Source organism: Doryrhamphus excisus, linkage group LG23 (genome assembly GCF_037039965.1).
Source record: "Doryrhamphus excisus strain RoL-2023G ecotype Guam linkage group LG23, RoL_Dexc_Guam_v1.1, whole genome shotgun sequence".
Lineage (NCBI taxonomy): Eukaryota > Metazoa > Chordata > Actinopteri > Syngnathiformes > Syngnathidae > Doryrhamphus > Doryrhamphus excisus.
Window position 1 is genome coordinate 8,021,507 of NC_136379.1, and position 18,981 is coordinate 8,040,487.

The 18,981-nt window shown below is 36.4% G+C and overlaps 1 protein-coding gene across 1 annotated transcript in view; it reads right to left on the minus strand.

Annotated features, from left to right (window-relative positions):
- Positions 1–18,981, minus strand: part of ankrd50 (ankyrin repeat domain 50) — a 44,231-nt gene that overhangs the window by 14,944 nt on the left and 10,306 nt on the right. Inside the window, exon 3 of the mRNA XM_058052776.2 lies at positions 11,090–11,325. Coding sequence (XP_057908759.2) covers positions 11,090–11,325 — 236 coding nt within the window. The remainder of the gene's footprint in view (positions 1–11,089; positions 11,326–18,981) is intronic.

Below are 18,981 nucleotides of genomic sequence, written 5' to 3' on the forward strand. Positions count from 1 at the left end.
TTTTTGACCCACTTATGGAAGGTTGGGGTAGTAACACAAAAACAAAAAAAATCTTAAAAGTTAAAAATGTGAATGGCATGATATCAAAAACATGTTTTTTGAGGAATACCTGGAATATGAAATGATAAAAAAATTTCATTACGAAGATATTTCAAGAAAACAACCTGACCGGGTCATTTTTGACCCACTTATGGAAGGTTGGGGTAGTAACAAAAACAAAAAATTCTTAAAATGTATTAAAAATGTGAATGGCATGATATCAAAAACGTGTTTTTTGTGGAATACCTGGAATATGAAATGATAAAAAAAATTCATTACGAAGATATTTCAAGAAAACAACCTGACCGGGTCATTTTTGACCCACTTATGGAAGGTTGGGGTAGTAACACGAAAACAAAAAATTCTTAAAATGTATTAAAAATGTGAATGGTATGATATCAAAAACATGTTTTTTAAGGAATACCTGGAATATGAAATGATAAAAAAATTTCATTACAAAGATATTTCAAGAAAACAACCTGACCGGGTCATTTTTGACCCACTTATGGAAGGTTGGGGTAGTAACAAAAACAAAAAATTCTTAAAATGTATTAAAAATGTGAATGGCATGATATCAAAAACATGTTTTTTGAGGAATACCTGGAATATGAAATGATAAAAAAAAATTCATTACGAAGATATTTCAAGAAAACAACCTGACCGGGTCATTTTTGACCCATTTATGGAAGGTTGGGGTAGTAACACAAAAAAGTAAAATTTCTTAAAATTCATAGAAGGTAAGTTAAAAATGTGAATGACATGATATTAAAAACATGTTTTTTTTAGGAATACCTGGAATATGAAATTATAAAAAATTGTCATTACAAAGATATTTCAAGAAAACAACCTGACCGGGTCATTTTTGACCCACTTATGGAAGGTTGGGGTAGTAACAAAAACTAAAATTTCTTAACATGGATTAAAAATGTGAATGGCATGATATCAAAAACATGTTTTTTTTAGGAATACCTGGAATATGAAATGATAAAAAAAATTACTTTCCCCCCAAATTACTAGCATATAAAATAATCCTGCATCCAAACCAAGTAAAATACATATACTGCAGTAATACAAACTAACTAGCTTCAACATCATTTATTTACTTAGCTCTTAACAACAACACCAAACAGCCAAAATGCTCTAGTAGTCATTTCCACCTGACGTCGGATCAAATTTCCCCACATTTGTCCGTGCTTTGGTTCATCAATACACTTACCGACCCCCCTGGCGACCTCGTTTAAGCGTTCCAACACATGTTTCCCCAAACGTCACATTTTATTCGCCTTTCCGTTCTGATCGACACAAACCAAAACCGGGGGGATATCTGGAAGCGTTTTGATGCTTCGCAGTTTGCTCCAGAATCGATACGATTGGCAGGAAGGTCGTAGATCAGGAAACGGTTTACTTTTGAGCAAGAATAAATTAAAATAACTCAATGATTCGTCCACATTTATCCGTTGAAGAGCTCTTTATAATCACCCGCCAATTAAAGCAAACGTCTGTTTAAGTGCATCAGAGCCTTGAAGATAAAAAGACGGCCTATAAATACTTGGCTGAAGAATGCAACATACATTAGGAGTGAAGGGGGGGGGGGTGCTCAGAAGTTCTGCTGTGTCACTGCCGAGGTAGAGCAGTAATTTAAGCTACGCTGCACGCTGGTAAATTACTGTATTCACTCAGGATTACGGCCTTCGGCTCATCTCAAGGAGGACTTGACGTGCGTAGCCTGGCAGGCGACACGGCGTACGTGAATCCTGATGCAAAATCTGCATGTTCGACGAGCAGCTATCGACTTGGCGGGGAAGATGACATCCTTCAGGAAGTCATTCGCCGCTAAAAGTCGAGTATTTGGAGGGGAATGTGCGTGTCTGCGGAGGATGAGAATCGGCCAAGGGCTGCCGGAAATAGCTGGCCTCCGCTTTGAGCACAAGCGGCCAATCTGGATGTTGAGTTGAAATCTAAGCGAAAGCTCGTTTTGACAGTTTTTGATACCCGACATCTTGCATAGAACAGTCACACCTCGTACTTCGGTATGAGGTGCATTATTTAAAAAAAAAACAAAAAAACCTTAAACTGTATTATGGAAAGCAGGAAGTGAACAAATGTAACAGTTACTGATTGTAAAAGTACCAGATGGAGGGGTAGGATTTAATAAGCTTTGCTTCTTCCTACTCCTTTTTGGACAACAAAATAAAACCAAAAAAAAAAAAAAACTTCAACTATATTAGGAAAGCAGGAAGTGAACAAATGTAACAGTTACTGATTGTAAAAGTACCAGATGGAGGGGTAGGATTTAATAAGCTTTGCTTCTTCCTACTCCTTTTTGGACAACAAAATAAAACCAAAAATAAAAAAAACAAAAACAAAAAAACTTCAACTATATTAGGAAAGCAGGAAGTGAACAAATGTAACAGTTACTGATTGTAAAAGTACCAGATGGAGGGGTAGGATTTAATAAGCTTTGCTTCTTCCTACTCCTTTTTGGACAACAAAATAAAACCAAAAATAAAAAAAACAAAAACAAAAAAACTTCAACTATATTAGGAAAGCAGGAAGTGAACAAATGTAACAGTTACTGATTGTAAAAGTACCAGATGGAGGGGTAGGATTTAATAAGCTTTGCTTCTTCCTACTCCTTTTTGGACAACAAAATAAAACCAAAAATAAAAAAAACAAAAACAAAAAAACTTCAACTATATTAGGAAAGCAGGAAGTGAACAAATGTAACAGTTACTGATTGTAAAAGTACCAGATGGAGGGGTAGGATTTAATAAGCTTTGCTTCTTCCTACTCCTTTTTGGACAACAAAATAAAACCAAAAAAAAAAAAAAACTTCAACTATATTAGGAAAGCAGGAAGTGAACAAATGTAACAGTTACTGATTGTAAAAGTACCAGATGGAGGGGTAGGATTTAATAAGCTTTGCTTCTTCCTACTCCTTTTGGACATGTGGAACTGGGAACTGATTATGTGATGCATTCAATTGTAATCTGATGCATGTTCAAATGAAATTAAAACATTACCATTACCCCCAACTAAGAAATATTTTGAATCAAAAAATTAAAATTAAAATATAAAATTATATTTTGAAAGCAGGAAGTGAACAAATGTAACAGTTACTGATTGTAAAAGAACCAGATGGAGGGGTAGGATTTAATAAGCTTTGCTTCTTCCTACTCCTTTTGGACATGTGGAACTGGGAACTGATTATGGGATGCATTCAATTGAATTCCGTTTTTTGTCTGACCTTATTTGGGTCGTACTGCTTACTGACATAAAGTCGTTCCAGCCACAAATACCTTAGATTACATAATAGAACCCCAAAAATACACACAGTCTTGCAATAATATCTAAAGTCATGGAGTATCATCACATGCAAACGTGCTAAAAGCTAACGAAAGAGTAAACTACCATACGGTACGTCTTTCCGTATTCCTGCGTCGCCGTCATGTAAACTTTGTCACAACGAGTAATTTACTGCGGATTTAGAAGCATCTTTGTCTCTCTTCTGGGGGTGGGGGGGGGGCATTCCACAGAATTAAAACAACCTTGTTGCTTTACGACTATTTGTGTTGTCAGCGGGCCAGCAGCTCTTGTGGTGACCCCCGAATGAGGCCGCAAAAACACACGCAGGACGACGAACATATATACGTGCAGATGTTAAAAATGATGTTGACCTTTTGCGGCTACGCCGTGTTAAGATTCAGCCGCGGGCGCGAGCACAAAGGGCGTCTTTGAGAGACGGCGTGGGGGACCCCCCCCCCGCCCGCGCTTGAAACGGTGCCGTGTCGTTTCCTTTGTGATGGGCGGCGGTAAATCAGTTGTGCCTCTTGGCAGCTTGGGCAAAGAGCGCCCCCCGTTCACGGCGGGCACGGCGAGGTGAAGGCCGTGAGTCACGTCTTTCCCAGGGTGGGCTCAGTGGAGGACACCCAAACGCTTTTTGGAGATTTTAGAGTTTTTTTTGTAACTTTCTACTAAAATGTTGCCTCGATTTTCATACAATATTTCATGAATTTCATTTACATTTTTTGTGATTTTTTTGTGATTTTTTTGTGATTTTTTGTGATTTTTTTTGCAATTTCTTTGTCTCGATTTTCATACAATATTTCACGTAACACAGCAGTCAGTATTATTGATTATTTTTGCATTGTCTTTCTACTTGTAAAACGCTAATTATTCGCTATAAATTAAAAATATATAACAATTTTTGGAAGGGATTAAATAGATTTAATTGCCTCAGTTTTCATATTTACATTTTTTTGCGATTTTTTTTGCGATTTCTTTTGCGATATTTTTTTGTGATTTTTTTTTGTGATTTTTTGCAATTTCTTTGTGATTTTTTTACAATTTCTTTGCAATTTCTTTGCCTCGATTTTCATACAATATTTCACATAACACACCAGTCAGTATTATTGATTATTGTTGCATTGTCTTTCTGCTTGTAAAACGCTAATTATTCGCTATAAATTAAAAATATATACCAATTTTTGGAAGGGATTAAATAGATTTAATTGCCTCAGTTTTCATATTTACATTTTTTTGCGATTTTTTGCAATTTCTTTGCGATTTTTTTGCAATTTCTTTGCAATTTCTTTGCCTCGATTTTCATACAATATTTCACATAACACACCAGTCAGTATTATTGATTATTGTTGCATTGTCTTTCTGCTTGTAAAACTCTAATTATTCGCTATAAATTAAAAATATATAACAATTTTTTGGAAGAGATTAAATAGATTTAATTGCCTCAGTTTTCATATTTAAATTTTTTTTTGCAATTTTTGCAATTTTTTTGCAATTTCTTTGCCTCAATTTTCATACAATATTTCACGTAACACACCAGTCAGTATTATTGATTATTTTTGCATTGTCTTTCTGCTTGTAAAACTCTAATTATTCGTTATAAATTTAAAATATATAACAATTTTTTGGAAGAGATTAAATAGATTTAATTGCCTCAGTTTTCATATTTAAATTTTTTTTGCGATTTGCGATTTTTTTTGCGATTTTTTCATGCAATTAAAAAAAAATTCGATGTTTTGCAATAAATGAATGACAAAAACCAAGGTTCCGTTGTATACTGCTGATCAAGACCAGCTGAAAAATTGCAAGAATTTACACTTTGCAATGGAGTTCCAGGTCGTGCAGGGGCGTCAAACGGTATTGGCTATGGGGGGTGATATTACAGGGAACTCGCTATGCTCTTAAACGTGTTACCGGTTTCACTTTGTGGTTTGTAATAAATTGCTTTCTTTTTTTTTCGCATTTTGAAGCTCCACTTCGAACCCTATTAAAATGTACATTCCTGCAATTTCCTACGTTTGGATGAGGCAGTGAATGTGACATGATTAGTAGCGGGTCAAGCATCTTAAGATGTGAATGACTAACCCTGACTTTCCTTCCAGTCGACGTGCCTCACACGAAGACGAGTCGAATAACATTCCTCAGACTGAGCTGGGAATATAACAGACTTAATTACAGCTGTGATTCATTACTGCCGGCGGGGGGGGGGGCTTTAAATGTGAGTATGAATGTGCGGCTGGGTTCAAGTTTGTGGGAGGCTAAAATTGGCGTAACAAAGGAAATGATGTATGTCATGATTGGGGGAAATTAACCTCATTGAACTTGCTGTATCAGTGCCGAGATGGAATTCCCTTGCTCAAAGGAGGGGATGGCGGAGGGGGGTTTGGGGGGGGGGGGCTTATGTCTTTTATGGCCCCAGTCGCTCTCTCGCTCTCTCTGTGATGATTAGAGCCGTTAGAAGACACAACACTAACATAGCATGTTTTGGGAATGTGGGAGGAAACCGGAGTACAAATAAAAATAAATAAAAATAGTAGTAAAAATAAAAAAAAAAAAACAAAATAAAATCAAAAATGACAAAAAACAACCAAAAAAATACAATAATAATAATAATACAAATAAAAATAGTAGTAAAAATAAAAATAAAATGAAATTAAATAAAATAAAAAACTGAACAAAAACCTTAAACTGTATTATGGAAAGCAGGAAGTGAACAAATGTAAGTTACTGATTGTAAAAGTACCAGATGGAGGGGTAGGATTTAATAAGCTTTGCTTCTTCCTACTCCTTTTAGACATGTGGAACTGTGAACTGATTATGGGATGCATTCAATTGTAATCTGATGCATGTTCAAATGAAATTAAACCATTACCATTACCAATTAACATAGCATGTTTTGGGAATGTGGGAGGAAACCGGAGTACAAATAAAAATAAATAAAAATAGTAGTAAAAATAAAAAAAATAAAACAAAATAAAACCAAAAATGACAAAAAAACAACAAAAAATACAATAATAATACAAATAAAAATAAATAAAAATAGTAGTAAAAATAAAAATAAAATGAAATTAAATAAAATAAAAAACAAAACAAAAACCTTAAACTGTAAATAAAAATAAAAATAGTAAAAAAAAAAAAAACCTTAAACTGTATTATGGAAAGCAGGAAGTGAACAAAATAAAGTTCCTGACAAAGTCAAAAAGCCTTGATGCAATAAATATTTGTTATGTGATTCTTTTTATGCATTAAAATGTAACTTATGGCAAGTTGCTCCAAAGATGTTTCAAGAGTAGAAGCTGTATAAAAAGCTATTTCCTGTTCACTCTTTTTTGCAAACCATCTCTCTCTGCTATCTGGAAAAGAGACCCGCTTCTTCTCAGGTCTAAAGACATGAAAAGCCTTTCCATCAAAGGTTTCATCTACTTCCCTTTTAAGGTCGTTATTCAAGTAACCGCTGCAAATCCAAGTCAACTTTATTTATTTATTTCCAAAAGCGATACCTGTGGGCGCTTTGTATTTTTATTTCAGAGAGCGGAGAAGCGATGGGGTAGATTGGGGAAAAAAAAAAAAAAAAAAACGAGCTGAGGAATGACATCCACTTGAACCAAAGATGTTCAAAGTCTGGTCTCCACATTTGGGCGGAGCTCCGGTAAATTGGACAGCGCTCACCCACCACTTCTTTTAAATCTGACATCCACTCGGTTTGGATGGTTTTGAGATTTCAAAACCCGTCTTAGCTCGTGAGGCGCTTTATTCTATTTGCAACCCCCCCCCCCCCTCCTCCTCCACCTCGCCTTCTCCTTTGCTCTCTGCGTTCAACCCCCCGAGGCCTTGTAAAATTGCCATGCACTCTTACCCGGCTCCCGACCAAAATTGCCGCCTAAGTGTTTCCACTCCGCTACCCCTATCATCGCTGTACAGTAGCACCACACTCAGTGGGGGAGGGGGGACAGGGGACGGGTTGGAAGGCAGTATTTTCTGCATGGATGTGCTCCACTGGCAACCGTTTGGGGGGTCTTTATCAGAAAAAAAGGAACCATCATAAAATATCACCAGGCGAAACGACATCCAAATTCTCGCCGTGATCGACACACAAAACAGAAGCGCCTTTGTTTTTGCAAGCCGAGCGGATACGAGCGAAGCGTCCGGGGCCAGCAGGAGTCAGAAAGCCTCCTTTAAACTTCCTGTTCAGGTCTCTGAGGTGTGGAAATGTTCCCAAAGCACATTCCGACATGAGACGGATGCAAGGAATAAGAGTTGAGCAAGACAAGAAGAATTCAGTGATGTGGTTGGGGTGAGGTTGGGAAGGGGGGCGGGGGGAGGTCATCTCGGACACATACTATCAGGATTAGTTGGAGTTTCCTTTTTCCGACAGTCACAAAGAAACCTTGCATGTATGCACATCTTTGCCTTTTGTGTGCATTTCAAACAGAAACCAAACAGTTAGCATGAGGAAGCTAACAATTCCCAAGTCGGCCGCCAGTATATCTTAATGGGACACTTGGCATCATATCGCATGGTGTTATACTTGGGTGTCCTTCAGCACAGCATGAATAAAGTGTCCTCCAAGCGAATGAATGCTGGAGTACATAAGTGGGTCACGCTATTCTGTTTGTGAACAGGAAGAAGAAAAAAAAAAAAAAAAAAAAAACGGCCATTCTTGTTGTCGTGAACTCAAAGCCGGAAGACTGAATCCAGACAAAACAAAAAGCGCCGCTAAAAGCATCGTCGAAGGAGGAAAGCTAAAGCTATTGTGAGTCTGCAAAGACTCCATCGGATGAAATGAGGTTCGACCACGCGTCGCAACGCAGGCAGGGCAAAGTCCGACCTATGGCCTTCGCTCTTTTCAAAACGGGGGAATCGCACGTGGCAGGAGATTGTTTACAAACTTCAACTTTCCTCCTTAAATAATTTTCTTAAAGTTTACTGAGACATTATTCCCACAATATTTTGCCTTTATTCCCATAATATAAGTTTCCCTCAAGCAAATTTTCCAAAAATGCATTGCTTTGTTTGTCATATTACACATTTATTTCATATTTAAACTTTCCTCCTTAAATAATCTTCTTAAAGTTTATTTTTGTAATATTAAGACATTATTCCCACAATATTTTGCCTTTATAAAAATCCAAATTTTCCAAAAATTTCAACTTTATTCATTGTTTTGTTTGTCAAATTACACCTGTTATTTCATATTTTTGTAATACTAAGACATTATTCCCACAATATTTTGCCTTTATTCCCATAATATAAGTTTTCCTCAACCCAATTTTCCAAAAATTAATTGTTTTGTTTGTCATATTCCACCTGTTATTTCAACTTTCCTCCTTAAATAATCTTCTTAAAGTTTATTTTTGTAATATTAAGACATTATTCCCACAATATTTTGCCTTTATTCCCATAATATAAGTTTCCCTCAAGCAAATTTTCCAAAAATGCATTGCTTTGTTTGTCATATTACACATTTATTTCATATTTAAACTTTCCTCCTTGAATAATCTTCTTAAAGTTTATTTTTGTAATATTAAGACATTATTCCCACAATATTTTGCCTTTATTCCCCCGAATTTTCCAAAAATTTCAACTTTATTAATTGTTTTGTTTGTCAAATTACACCTGTTATTTCATATTTCACATTTTTGTAATACTAAGACATTATTCCCACAATATTTTGCCTTTATTCCCATTATATGACTTTTCCTCAACCCACTTTTCCAAAAATTTGTACTTTATTTATTGTTTTGTTTGTCATATTACACCTGTTATTTCATATTTCTGTAATACTAAGACATTATTTCCACAATATTGTGCCTTTATTTCCATAATATAAGTTTTCCTTAACCTAATTTTCCAAAAATTCATTGTTTTGTTTGTCATATTCCACCTGTTATTTCATAGTTCAACTTTCCTCCTTAAATAATCTTCTTTAAGTTTATTTTTGTAATATTAAGACATTATTCCCACAATATTTTGCCTTTATTAAAATCCGAATTTTCCAAAAATTTCAACTTTATTCATTGTTTTGTTTGTCAAATTACACCTGTTATTTCATATTTCACATTTTTGTAATACTAAGACATTATTCCCACAATATTTTGCCTTTATTCCCAGAATATAACTTTTCCGCAACCCAATTTTCCAAAAATTAATTGTTTTGTTTGTCATATTCCACCTGTTATTTCATATTTCAACTAAAATGACATTCTTTCTCATAATATTACGAGCAGCAACACAAGCTGGGGAAATTCCTATCTATGCCCTTCACTCAAAACGGTGGCATCACATCACATGAGCGAGTTTTGGCTGAGGAAAAGGGAGGATCTTTGAGGAGATTGTTTACAAACGTTTGAATCTGAAGCAGCTCTAAAGCCACTAAAAAGGAAAAAAAAAAAGTACCGAGAGGCAGTCGGTGAAAGGAAGATAGCAGCTGCTCGTTGCGTTTCTCCGACATGAAAAAGCCTGGAGAACCACAACACACACACATATGGAGGAATAGCCTACGTGGGGCACCCGCTAGTCTGGGCGCCGCGCTCCGTGGTTGGGAGTTAGATGAATGTTTCATTCACAGGGCGAGTCGGTATGCAAACTGTGGAACCGGAATCGAATCTACGGTTATTACACGAGCAGCTTGTGTCGCAGTCGGGTTTGCGGAATTAGTGGACGGACGCCAAGTCAAAGCGAGTCACCCGGTGTCAACACGGATCTAATCTAAATCATCAGCCTGGATTAACATTTACCGACGATGTCGACACGGTCGAAAAATTAAAGGGCGCAACTAAATATTAGTATACTTCTGTATTGGCAACTTTTTACCCATTTTACAACTTAAATCTTCAGAAATGTTCTTATTGTAATATTCTGACTTTATTCCCATAATAGTTAAGATGTCTAAAAAATTTTTTTATTTAATTTTAATTTTTTATTTAATTTTTTATTTATTTTTTTATTTTTTATTTAATTTTATTTATTATTAAAAAATTTTTGTCTAAAAAAAGTTTTTAATATTTCAACTCTAAGCTTTAAAAATGACATGTTTCCTCATATTACGACTTTATTCTCAATTTTTTTTTTTTTTTTACATTTTGCAATTATTTGAGCTTTCTTGTAAATTTTCAACTCCTGATTATTTTCCACTCCTGATTAGGACTTTATTCCCTTAGGATAATTTTATTTAAAAATTAATAATTAATATCATAACTTTTTCCCCAACCTAATTATTTTATATAATATTTTATATATTATATACTATTTTTATATTGTTTGTTTCTCGCATGACAACTTTGTTTTTCCTCTGAAATTCAACTCTGTGCTATTAAAATGACATTATTTTTTCCTCATATTATGTGTTTATATTTAGCTGTGACTTAAAAATACAACTTTTTTTCCTCTAAATATTTTGACTTTATCCTCATAAAATTATGTCTGATATTTTTCCATCTGCCAGATTCTTCTTGTAAATTTTCTACTCTTAATTATATTATTTTGACTTTTTCTGCCAACTAAATTCCAAAAAATCACAACTTCAGTCACTGTTTTCTTCCCCATATTATTATTTTTTTTAATGAATAATTTTTTTAATATTTCAACTTTATGCTACTAAAATAATATTTTTTTTCTTGTTAAATTACAACTTTTTAAAATTTTTTTTACTTTATTCTTGTAAAATGACTCCTAATTTTTACATTTTTACAAGTGTAAGCACTGAACACTTCATACGTGTATGCAAGCACGATGGAGGAGAACGTACCCGTGAAAAGCTTGGTAATGGCCTTGTTCTGTCTCCGTGCAGAGCAGATGAGCAGGAGCCACGGCGGCAGGAACTCGTGATGGCTGGCGAGGAGTTCGGCGATGGTTCTTGGGGAGCCCGGGGAGGACGACCTCTGCTCCGCCTCGCCCAGTTGACCGCCCTCGTCAATGGAGTCCACCAACAGGAAGAGCGCCTGCGGCGGTGGATTGGCACTCAGTAGAGGCAAGAGCACACATCTAAGAGAAGATGGAGGAAAATGCTTTTAGGCAAGCGGTCTCAAACTCAATTTACTTGGGGGGGGCACTGGAGCTAGGGTCTGGGCGAGACTGGGCTGCATCAGGTTTAAAAAAAATAATAATAATTAATTTATTAAAAACAGAAAAATTAATAAACTTCGATTTTCTACAAGAAAAGCTCTGATAAAAAATTCCACTGTTCTCAAATATCTTACTTTTTATTTTTCTACACAAAATAAGATGAAAAATAAATCAAGAATAAAGAAAATAAATCGGTAATAAATAAATAAATATAATAATAATAATAATAAAACGGCAAATAATAAAAACTTAAGAAACCACATATAGTTGGTGGGTAGACAAATTATTTTTTTCACATTAAAATTCACAAAGCATTATTAGAGCCCTGTAGACATGACAAAACTCGACTATAGTCACATTTATACTTTTTATTTACAACATATTGTGCAACTGCAGGGTCTTGAGACACATGCTAACTCGCAAACTAGAGACCTAGCGACCTAAACGGTAGCCTTCAAGTTATTTCCTTTAAACTTAAATACCCAAAAACTTACCACTTCCACACGGATAGGGAGGATAACTATTAAGTTATTTAACCTGTAACATGAACATTAATCAAATATTGTATAATATTTTTTTCTGGGTACATGATACATTAAACTTTCATATCAAGGCGGGGGTGTCAAACTAGTGTCCTGCGGGCCACATTGAGAAAGTCAAAGAACGTGTGTTGTTTTGCAAGGTGACCTGATGGTATCTTGGCAACGTCTTGAGAAGTTTTCCTATCAATTCATTGATTGGCTCAAGCCTATTTTTAAGTGTTTAATTAACGCGGCCTCAGATTAAAATGTCAGCAACCTGAAATCCTCGGATCACTTTATCGCCATCTGTCAAGCCGGATTTAAAGAGTCTCGGGGAAATGACATTTTCTCCCGCCATGAAACGCCCGCGGGCGCTCACTGAGAAACAGAAACAAGACTCCGCGAAGCTTGAACACATTCCTCGCTTCGCTTAACATTCATGTGCGACATTAACGCCCGGGAGGTCACAGACTCCACGGCGTGGCGGCGAGCGGCTTTCTCGTTGTTGGAACGACTCCTGTAGACATTAAAACATCCGAGCAACGGCGTTGGCTTCACTTGCGAGATGCTGTCAGGATGCTTTTAAGTCACCGTCCGACACTCCGGTGCTCGCTAGTGATGCGGCGATAGAACTCCTCATAATAACGTGTCATGACAGAATATTTAGCTCAAAGGCAGTGTTTCCTCCAGTGTAAAAAAAAAAAAAAAACACTGAATTATGAATGTATCTGCTCAGGATGTACCTGGAGCTGAAATAATGTGCAGTAGACTCGTTTTTAACGCCTACACAGGAAGTGATGTCCTTCGCATCAGTACCGTGTCGTGATGCTCACACAACAGCGGCCACATGTTGCCGTGGTAACAGTTAGATACCCACGTGAGGCTGACACCGATAAGGAAACTCATCACATACTCTACAGTATATATATATATATTTTTTTTTTTGATGCCTAAAATCAGGGGTCTCAAACATGCGGCCCGCGGGCCAAATGTGGCCCACAGGAAACCAGTTTGAGGCCCCCCGCCTTGATATGAAAGTTTAATGTTAGTGCGGCTCGTGCAAGTTTGATATGGATGCTGTATGGCAGGGGTCTCAAACTAGTGTCCGGCGGGCCACATTTGGCCCGTGGGCCGCGTGGGAAAAAAAGTTTGTATATTTTTCTGTTTTTTTTATTTTTATTTTTTATTTTTATTTTTTGTTTTTAATACAGTAAAGTCTCGTTATATCGATATCGGTTAAAACGAATTACTACTTATTACGATACTATTTTCATTTCCCGGCAAATTTCTAGTCTTTTATGATATAATTAGCTCCGTTAGTACGATACACGGTTATTATGATAATTTATTTTTATTTACTGTAGTACAAAATGTATTGTAGTACAAAAGCATGCTAGATACGCAATCCATGAACTCAAGGAGAAAATTACATGCCATATCAAAGATCCGCCCACTTTTAATGCAGTTCGGCGCAGGATTGGATATATGGATAGTCCGGTTATATCGGTATTTTTTCCGACTCCCGAGAATATCGATATAACGAGGCCCAGCCTTGCCCAGACCCTAGCTCCAGTGGCCCCCAGGTAAATTGAGTTTGAGACCCCTGTCTTAGATGTTTTGAATGGACGGTTCCTGTCTGGATCTGCCTCTCTGTTTAGTGGACAAAGAGATCGGATCTTGTTGTCCTATCGAGTCTGATTGATGTGTGTCCCACCTAGTCCCTAGAACTCATAAGGCCAAACTCCTGATCCTGAACAGTCCAGTTGTGATCGTTCAAATGCATTGAGAATACCAGAGAAGAGATCAACAGATTGATCCTTAGAGTCTTAGAGTCTCCCAAACCCCCACTCCAAACCATTAAGTCGTCTAGAACCAGTCCTTACAAGACTAGATGAAACCTCTCCCCTAACAACCTCCTAACACTCTTAAGACGATTTTCCCCGCTTCATTGTGCCATTACTCGGCCTAATCTCTCCTGATGGCGGCGGCCCGCAAAGAACCTACGCTGCCACCTTGGGAGCCTTGCCAAAAGGAATGTCCATCCACGGGGACGACCGGGCGTGAATGGGCCCGAGCCTGCGTCGCCCACTGAGACAATCAAAATCCACAGTGACAGTAAGTGGGCCAAACAAAAGGCTATTGTTCGCTCGTAGTTCAGCTACTTTCGGCTTGTCAAGAGAGTCAAAAGACGAGAGCTGCAGACAAAAAAAAAGGCGACTCTGTGGGACATTGGCGGTAAAATAAGCGCAACAAAAGCCACTTCGCCGGCGCAAAACACCAAGCGCCGATGCGCCTCATTCTCAAGTCCTCGACCCGAGTTGATGCAAAGTTCTTCTTTTAACTTCCCTAGTTTGGTCATAATTAATCTAAATTTTTCTTCTGTATTTAAGCCCGTACTTTGAGGAGCAGTTGAAGAGCCCCTGGGGCCCAGATCCAGGTTCTACGTCGGCATCTTGGTCAGTGAAGCTGAACATTGGCGTGTGGGCGAGCCTGGAGGAAAATGTGGGTGACGAATCGTGCCCGAGGACACAACAGCGGTGACAGGAATGGAGGTTAGTGGAAGTTCAAACCAATCCTCCGGGTACTGGACGACCTCACTCTACCAAGTGAAATGGTTCTTGGTCTACACCAGGGGTCTCAAAACTCAATTTACTTGGGGAGGCCACTGGAGCTAGGGTCTGGGTGAGACTGGGCCACATCAGGTTTTCCAAAAAAAAAAATAAAAATATTAAAAACATAAAAATATACAAACTTTTTCAGTGCTTTGGTTCCAATTTTCTACAGTAAAAGCTCTGATAATCAATCAGTAATAAATAAATAAATATAATAATAATAATAAAACAGCATATAATAAAAACTTAAGAAACTGCAGGGTCTTGAGACACATGCTAACTCGCAAACTAGAGATCCAGCGACCTAAAAACGGTAGCCTCCAAGTTATTTCCTTTAAACTTAAAAAAAAAAGCCAAAAACTTACCACTTCCACACGGATAGGGAGGATAACTATTAACAGTTATTTAACCTTTAACATGAACATTAATCAAACGTAATCATTTTTTCTGGGTACATGATACCATACAGCATCCATATCAAACTTGCGCAGGTCCGCACTAACATTAAACTTTCATACCAAGGCGGGGGCCTCAAATTAGCATCCTGCGGGCCACATTTGGCCCGCGGGCCGCATGTTTGAGACCCCTGGCTTGGACAATAGAAAGGGAGTTTTGAGTGTTTTGAAGCAGGAACATTCTGTGACCCTGACCAGCTACTCCCAGCACCACTAATTTTGGAGGTGCCGCATGTTTGAGACCCCTGGTCTACACAAATTATTTTGTCGTCCAGTCCCCAATCTGTTTCTCCAGCTCGATGGAGACAGAGTACAGAGTCTTGAGGTTTTTGTCTCCACAAGTGTTTGTTCGCTTGAAGTTTGGTGGGTCGTCATTGCGGAACATGCTTCTAGAAGGTGCAACGTGCCTTCAGGGTACCGAATTGACTTGAGCTTCGAATCATTTGGGTGAAAAATGACAACAGAATCGACCCGTTTTCCAATGTCCCCAGATGAGGACGAAGCTTTCAGCCATGATTATTGAATACATTTATCCAGATCATTAGAAGTTGAAGTTCTTCCCACAGACTCACGTGTCCACCTCATCCAGAGGGGAATCAATAGTACCGTTGAGATGTTCTTTGTTCTTCATAGGCTTTGATTTCATCCTCGGTACACAACACAACTACTGGTTCAGTTCACTTCTGGTTCCTCGGGCCTTCTGAGGTGCAACTATTTTTTTTTTATTGCTCCCCCGTGATTGGCTGTTGCTAATATTTCCCAATGTAACATCTATCATCAACATCTAGTGGTGTCCAGAATGAAGTCTTATGATGCAAAGTGAAGAATGAAAGGATGCAACTTTGCATGTAAATATATCAACTTATATATACGTATTTTACACAAAAAAAAATTGTGGAAATAGCCTATTATTAATAGCAACTTTAGTCTTTTTTTTAGCCCATTTTTAATTAAAATTTTGCAAATATTTCAACTTCCCTTTTAAATAATATTTGTAAATTTTCTTTTCATAATACTCTCATAATATTTTCAATTTATTACTATACCACTTTTTCCCCAACCTAATTTTCCAAGAATTACAACTCTTGTTTTTGTACCTCATAATGTTATGACTATGGAAATAGTGTACTTTAAAAAAAATACTTTTTTCCTTATATTACAGTATAATTTCTTTAATATTTTTCATATCAGAATACAACTTTTTTCTGTAATTATGGAGACTTTATTGTTGGAAATATTCAGCTGTTTTTCCAATTATTTTTCCTCATATTACTGTATTTTATTAATATTCTCTTTAATATTTTTCATATCAGAATACAACTTTTTTCTGTAATTATGGAGACTTTATTGTTGGAAATATTCAGCTGTTTTTCCCAATTATTTCTATTATTTTTCCTCATATTACTGTATTTCATTAATATTCTCTTTAGTATTTTTCATATCAGAATACAACTTTTTCTCTGTTATTATTGAGACTTTATTGTTGGAAATATTCAGCTGTTTTTTCCAATTATTTCAACTTTCTTTTTCAAAATTTTCTTTTCATAATTATTTTTAAACTAAAATTAATTTCTCATATTAGAAACATTAAAAAAAACATATTTTTCATTGAATATTTGCACAACTCAGATTAGATTTAGATTTTTCATTAATATTCTATTTAATATTTTTTATGTTATTATTGAGACTTTATTGTTGGAAATATTCAGCTGTTTTTCCAATTATTTCAACTTTCTTTTTGTATATGTTCTTTTCATAATTAATTTTAAACTAAAATTTATTTCAAATGTGTAGTAAATGTATTTAAAAAACTAACTATAGGCTAGGGGTATGTGTGTGTCTTATTATGTCTTATTTTCTGTGATTATGTCTATTCTATTGGGTAATGCAAGTGTAAAGGTGACTGTAGGGGTGTTATTTCCTGTCTAGAGGGCTCTAATAATGTTAAACTGTATTTATAAAGTGGTTTTCTATGCTGTAACGATGACAATTCAATTTCTAAACAAGGAAGAAATTCACCTATCATGGTCGGGCTTGGAACTGATTAACAGCGATAAACGAGGGCCGACTGTACATCCACGAAGGAGTCCCAATTCTTGGTCTCGAGCCAGCACTCGTGCCTCAGATAGCTCCCACAAATCCCTGAAGCTCTTCCCAGTCCGAGCGAGGTGCACATTCCTGACTTAGCTATCCAACACCAGCGACGGGATCTGAAATTTCATCCTCTTCAACCCTTCGCCACCCCTCGCTCGTTTCCCTGTCGACACCGGGGTGTGCGTCAATCTCCACAGACACACGCTTTGGAATGACTGGGAAGGAGTTCTTTCCCTGCCAAGTCCGGATTATCAGTCAAGCTTTTGGTCCAGTTCAGCGACTTTATGGGGAGAAAAGTCAGTTCATCGTTGAAAGAAGTCATTCTCTAAAGCAGGGGGGGGGGGGCAAACCTTTTCAAAGTGAAGAATGAAAGGATATATTATTATTACATATATAATATATGAAGTTATATATTCATATTTTACAAAAATAATAATAATATTTAATGAATATTTGTAAATTTTCTTTTCATAATATTCTCATCATAATTTCACTTTATTACTATTCCACTTTTTCCCCAACCTAATTTTCCAAGAATTACAACTTTTGTTTTTGTACCTCATAATGTTATGACTGTGGAAATAATGTACTTTTTAAAAAAAATACTTTTTTCCTTATATTACAGTACAATTTCTTTAATATTTTTCATATCAGAATACAACTTTTTTTCTGTTATTATTGAGACTTTATTGTTGGAAAAATTCAGCTGTTTTTCCCAATTATTTCAATTATTTTTTCTCATATTAGAAACATAAAAAACATATTTTTCATTGAATATTTGCAAAACTCGGATTAGATTTTTCCTCATGTTACTGTATTTCATTAATATTCTCTTTAATATTTTTTTATGTTATTATTGAGACTTTATTGTTGGAAATATTCAGCTGTTTTTCCAATTATTTCAACTTTTTTTTGTATATGTTCTTTTCATAATTATTTTTAAACTAAAATATTTTTTTTCCTCATATTAGAAACATAAAAAACATATTTTTCATTGAATATTTTCAAAACTCTGATTATATTTTTCTTCATATTACTGCTTTTCATTAATACTCTTTTTAATATTTTTCATATCAGAATACAACTTTTTTCTGTTATTATTGAGACTTTATTGTTGGAAATAGTCAATTATTTTTAAACTAAAATTATTTTTTTCCTCATATTAGAAACATAAAAACATATTTTTCATTGAATATTTGCAAAACTCAGATTATATTATTCCTCATATTACTGTATTTCATTAATATTCTCATAAAATTAAATTTTTTTCTTGTTAGATTACAATTTTTTTGGACAATATTTTGACTTTATTCTTGTAAATGTACTGCAAATTTTTTCCATTTGGGTTTTCTTGTGAAATTCTATGTTTAGAATGTGACGTGAACTGTAAATGGTCCCCCAGGCCACACTTTGGACACCCATGCTGTAAAGCTTTTACGCCACCTTAGCAAAATTCTTCTATGCATGTAATATGTAGGCGGTTCTATATTGCATATTTATTTACTACACACTCATTCACACACACACACACACACACACACACACACACACACACACACAATGTCCGCCAGTGATGTGGAGGCAGAGGCTAGCCTCAGAGTGCTGAGTCATCATTGCATCCTCGCTGCTGCCATTTCTCCTCTTCTGCTCCACTGGAGTTGATGCGTCACAAGGGGTGGGGGCGCCGAAAGAGAGGGGGGGGGGGGGTATACTGTGTTTTTGTGTTAGTTGCTCGCTAAAACGCGGCCCTAATTTTCCCCCAATTTTCCACCGCCGTGCACCACATGAAAGCACCCGAGCGGCTTTCATTCTGGTGTCCCGCAAACCCCCCCCCCCCCCCCCCCCCCGAGAGCTGCCGAGTGTACGCCGGCCGAGAAGCCAACACCGGCGTAA